The sequence below is a fragment of the Elephantulus edwardii genome, unplaced genomic scaffold (genome assembly GCF_000299155.1).
Source record: "Elephantulus edwardii isolate Elephantulus edwardi_28Jun2011 unplaced genomic scaffold, EleEdw1.0 scaffold00002, whole genome shotgun sequence".
Lineage (NCBI taxonomy): Eukaryota > Metazoa > Chordata > Mammalia > Macroscelidea > Macroscelididae > Elephantulus > Elephantulus edwardii.
Window position 1 is genome coordinate 43,491,356 of NW_006399752.1, and position 4,653 is coordinate 43,496,008.

Here is a 4,653-nt window from a genome sequence, read left to right on the forward strand (position 1 = left end):
GCTCTTTCTTTAATGTTCATAGGGTTTTCAAAGAACTGTCACTTAGGAAGTAGATGGCCCGTCCTGCTTGTCGTTGTTAAGTGTCGTCGAGTCACAGGCGACTCACAGGGACCCTATGAAGGCGAGTCCTCAATGCTTAGGTGTCTTTCATCCTCTCTCCAGGTTCATAGGGTTTCTGGAGGCAAGATATTACAGAGTGGATGCCACTGCTGCTTCCAAGCTTGTTTTAATCAGGGAGCTCCACCCCACTCTCTGTCCACATTGGGTAACCAACCATTAACACACTTGACACATCAGTGTCACAGTGTTCAGCCTCACAGCAACCACAAGTGACCACAGTATGGCAACTTGTACACCAGGGCTATACGACCTAGAGGAATGTCTGAACAAAAACAATGAAAGACAGGCCCGAGGGCCATGGATTAAAAGTCACCCACCTTTGGCTTGGTTGGTAGCATCGCTTTCTGTCCACTGGGCCAGCTCATCTCTCTATGTTAATGTTATTGTTAACTGCCGTCGACATGTGGCATGACCTTTAAGTACCTTAACATCCCGGCACACCCAAATGCTGGCAAACTCTGGGCCCCAGACCCTCAGTTCATCTGGCAAGTCTGCTCTGCCAACCCCCACGTGGGGCAAAAAGAGCACCACAAGTGCCCGGAGCCCTCATACCTGCCACTTCTCAAAAAGCCAGAGTTCACCTCAGCTTGTTAGTTTGTCTTAATCAGGGAGTTCCAGCAAAACCTGGGTAACTCTTTGGCATTTGAAACACCAGTGGCACAGATTTCACTATCACAGCAACCCCAAGTTATCTCAATACTGCAAACCAACAGGCAAACCAATGGACAAATGCTGTACCGCCTAAGAACAATGTTCTCTCCAAACAATAAGAGTCATGATTGCTTAAACAAGAGGCTTCCAGCTGACCATGGATTGTTAATGAAATTAGAAATAGCCAATCAGCTTACACTTGGTTGTTAACAAAATAAAAAATGTTCGAACAGTTTACACCCAGCTTTCAAAGTAAATAAATTTTTAAAAATTACCCTCTAGAATCCAATTTACATTAATCCCGATGGAGAGTGAGCTCTGAGTCAGTTCTGTCTGGACTGCAATGAGTTGTGGTTTTTGAGAATGAGCTCTGGTCAGAGCTGTCAATATTACCCAATTATAATGATGTTTCAAACCATGTGATTTTGTCTGCACACACTAAGGCTCTTGACTATTGCTTTTGGAGTTTCTATTGTCCCTGATTTTTCCAATTTTTTTTTATCCTTTAGTTACAATGTTGTGGTGGATCACATTTGTAAACTTATCTCGATAACGTTTTTCAAGGTTGAAACAGTAATTAAAGGAAAAGAAGGGAATAAAATGGTTTCTGCTACGTTGTAGTTGTTGTTATGTGCCATCAAGTCACTTGCAATTTGTAGTGACCCTATGTACAATTGCCCTGAAACGTGCTCTATCCTGTGCCAACTTTACTGTCTCTGATACACCTAAACTCATTACCCCAGTCACTGAGTCGATTCATCTCACTGAGGGTCTTCCTTTCTTTCTCTGTCCCTCCACCCTTCCAAGCATGATGTCCCTCTCCAAGGACTGGTCCCTCCTTGCAACATGTCCAAAGTATGTCAGACGAAGTCTCAGAATCCTTGCCTCCATGGAGCAGCCTGGTTTTACCCTCCCTAGGATGAAACTATTTGTTCTCCTGGCAGTCTGTGGTATATTCAATACTCTTATCCAGCATCACAGCTCAAAGACATCAATTCTCCTATCATCTCTAGTAATTTTCCAGCTCTCTGACACAGAGAAAGCAATTATGAAGACTATGGCTTGGATCAGGTGCACCTTAGTCTCTAGACTGACCTTGTTGCTCTTCAGTGCTCTGGAGAAGACCCTGACAGCCTACTTTCCCAATGCAATTCATCTCTTGGTTTCCTGGCTGCTGATACCAAGAGTGTTGATTGTTGAGCCAAGCAAACTAAAGCTATTAACAATCTCAGTCTTACTAATGTTATAATTCATTGTAGAAAGATTAAACAAAAAAATGTTGTTGTTGTTGTTGTTAGGTGTTGTCAAGTCAACTCTGACTTATAGCTTACTCCATGAACAACAGATCAAAACCTTGGCTGATCCAGTCCCATCCTCACAATCTCCTCTGTACTTAAGCCCGTTGCTGTAGTCATTGTGTCCCTCTATCTCATTGAGGGTCTTCCTTTCCTTCTCTGACTCTCCACCTTTCCAGACATGGAAATCTTGGAAAGATTTGTCTTCTCTGAGATCTGGTTCTTCCTAAAGACATGCATGACGTATGTAAGACAAAACCATCTTTGCATCTGAAGAGCAGCCTGGGTCCATTTCCTCTAAGACAGTATGCTTGTTCTTTTGGCAGTCCCTGGTATACTCAATACTTTCCTCCATCGCTACTATTCAAAGATCTAGGTTATTTTTTTTTTCATTTTCCCTTACTCACTGCCAAACTTTCACAAGTATATGAAGCAATTAAATATACTATGACTTAAGTCGACCACACCTTACTCTTTAAACTGACATCCTTGCTCTTAGCACTTTAAAGAGATCTTTAGCAGCTGATTTGCCCAATGCAATATTTTGATTGTATGGGTGTTGATGTATATTTGTTCTTAGTATCCATGTATCTTATCTGATGGCCTAGTGCTAAGAGTCTGTGCTGCAATCCCAAATGTGCATAGTTCAAATGGACCAGCTGTTCCATGGGAGAAGGATGAGCAATCTCTTCCTTTATAATTTACTGTCTCTAAAGACCTGCTGGGAAATAAATAAGTTAGAGAAAAAAACTCAGTCTTCTGGGGGGCTTGTTAGGAGTTAGCTCAATTCAATGGTGTACAACAAAATCCATCTCAGAAATATTGTATTGAAGCAATTTGCAACTCAATTCCTTCTTATTCTATGATTAAAATGGGTAATAAACAGTACGAAAAAAATTCTCTAAAATCTGGTAATGAAGGTGACCCATGAAGTGAGGAGGTAGGTGAGGCCACGAGTGGCTGCACTGGGTGAAACCAGCCCAGTTAAGTGAGTCATGAGAAATGGTGACTGATTAGGAAGTGGAGACACCCGCTGGCAGGGGACTAGCTACGAAGACAGGAAACAGTGAATGTTACAGAGGCAGCTCTGGAAACCAGAGTCCCTGCCCAGGGTTTGTTGTTGCTGCCTCTTGCCTTGTTTGTGTAATGACTTTTCTGATCTCAGTTTGTGAAGTCTGTTCTTTGTCATGTGTTTAGCCATAGACTGACCACATGGTTTCTGTTTCATTGGCTTACCAATTGGCATGGGATCTGACAGCTTTCCTTAAACTCTTGGAGCTGTAAGTAAATATTAAGTGACTCTCCCAGTCTGTTTAGGTAAGTCCATGCATGTTTTGATGCTTGTTTTAAAGACCCAGGCAGGCGGGCATTTATGAATCTGGCCTAGCCTTTAATTCCTCCTTGTGCAGAGACTGAAAACTAGGCTATGAATGGAACCTTCTTGGGTCTTTGTTGAGCGTGTGTCCCACCCTGAGGAGGCTCCTAGCACTCTCGATTCCCAGGAATCTGGGGAGGCTTTCAAGGCCTTTCTCCCTTGACACTCATAAGTCCACTATCTTCCCAAGTCTTCTGACTTGTCCATTTTTTTTTTTTACCAAGGAACCTGATTTATGGTTCAGTGCTTATCTGTTACAGAAAAAGATTGGCCGCTTGAGCCGACCAATCTCTTTACTAGGGCAGTTCTACTATGTCTTGGAGAGGGTGCAGCCAGAGTGCTCCTTGGAGGCAAAGGTGATAAAACTTTGTTTCACATACTTTGCGCGTGTTGCGAGGAGAGGCTATTCCCTGGAGAGGGACATCCTGCTTGGGAAGGTGGGTGGATGACAAAGGAGAGGAAGATCCTCCACCAGGTGGATTGGCACAGTGACTATAGCAATGGGCTTGAGTGGGTAAGAGATTGTGAAGTTGGCACAGGATAGGACGGGGTTCAGAGCTGTTGTTCATCGAGTCGCTTTGAATTGCACTCAGCTCGAGGCACCTAGCAACACAACAGTAATAACTCTTTCTTACCGGATTGCTGTGGAATTTACTCAGCTGTGGTGAGTTTCGATCACTTGGCACAGCTGCTATTTTTTGCATCAAGTGGTAGCAGCTGTATACCTGCTTTTAAATGTTTCAGACACCTATGCACTCAGGGAGTCGTGAGATAGGTTGGATTAAAGTGAAATCCTCCGAGAGCCCATCAGAGCGTCCGTGTGTGTGATGGGGTGTGTACCACCACATCTACTTAGACCCACAGCACCCCGTGTGAGAGCGTGGATCTGCCCCCTGGGATTTCCTAGGATTTAATCTTGATGGGAGCCGATTGCCAGGGCTGGTCTACCAAGGAGCTGCTGGTTAAGTTTGAACCTCTCAACTTTTTGTTTGGCAGCTGAGTATTTAACCCTTCTCCTCCTCTGGGATTCCTCTAGGGGACCCTAAGACAAGTCAAAACAACCAAAGGTCGGTGAGGTTTTAAAATTTGTTTGGTTTTTGTTTTGATAATGATGTTGTGTGCCATTGAGTCAGGACCATCTCATAGCAGACCCTCCAGCAGGTTTTCAGAGGCATAAATTGCACAGGAGGAATTAGATTGCCCTTCTTTCTA

At 43.7% G+C, this 4,653-nt stretch overlaps 1 protein-coding gene across 1 annotated transcript in view; it reads left to right on the top strand.

Moving 5' to 3' along the window:
* Positions 1-528: 528 nt before the first annotated feature.
* The window catches only part of CATSPERB (catsper channel auxiliary subunit beta), a 211,865-nt gene continuing 207,740 nt past the window's right edge, over positions 529-4,653 (top strand). Inside the window, 1 exon segment of the mRNA XM_006879213.1 lies at positions 529-709. Coding sequence (XP_006879275.1) covers positions 529-709 — 181 coding nt within the window.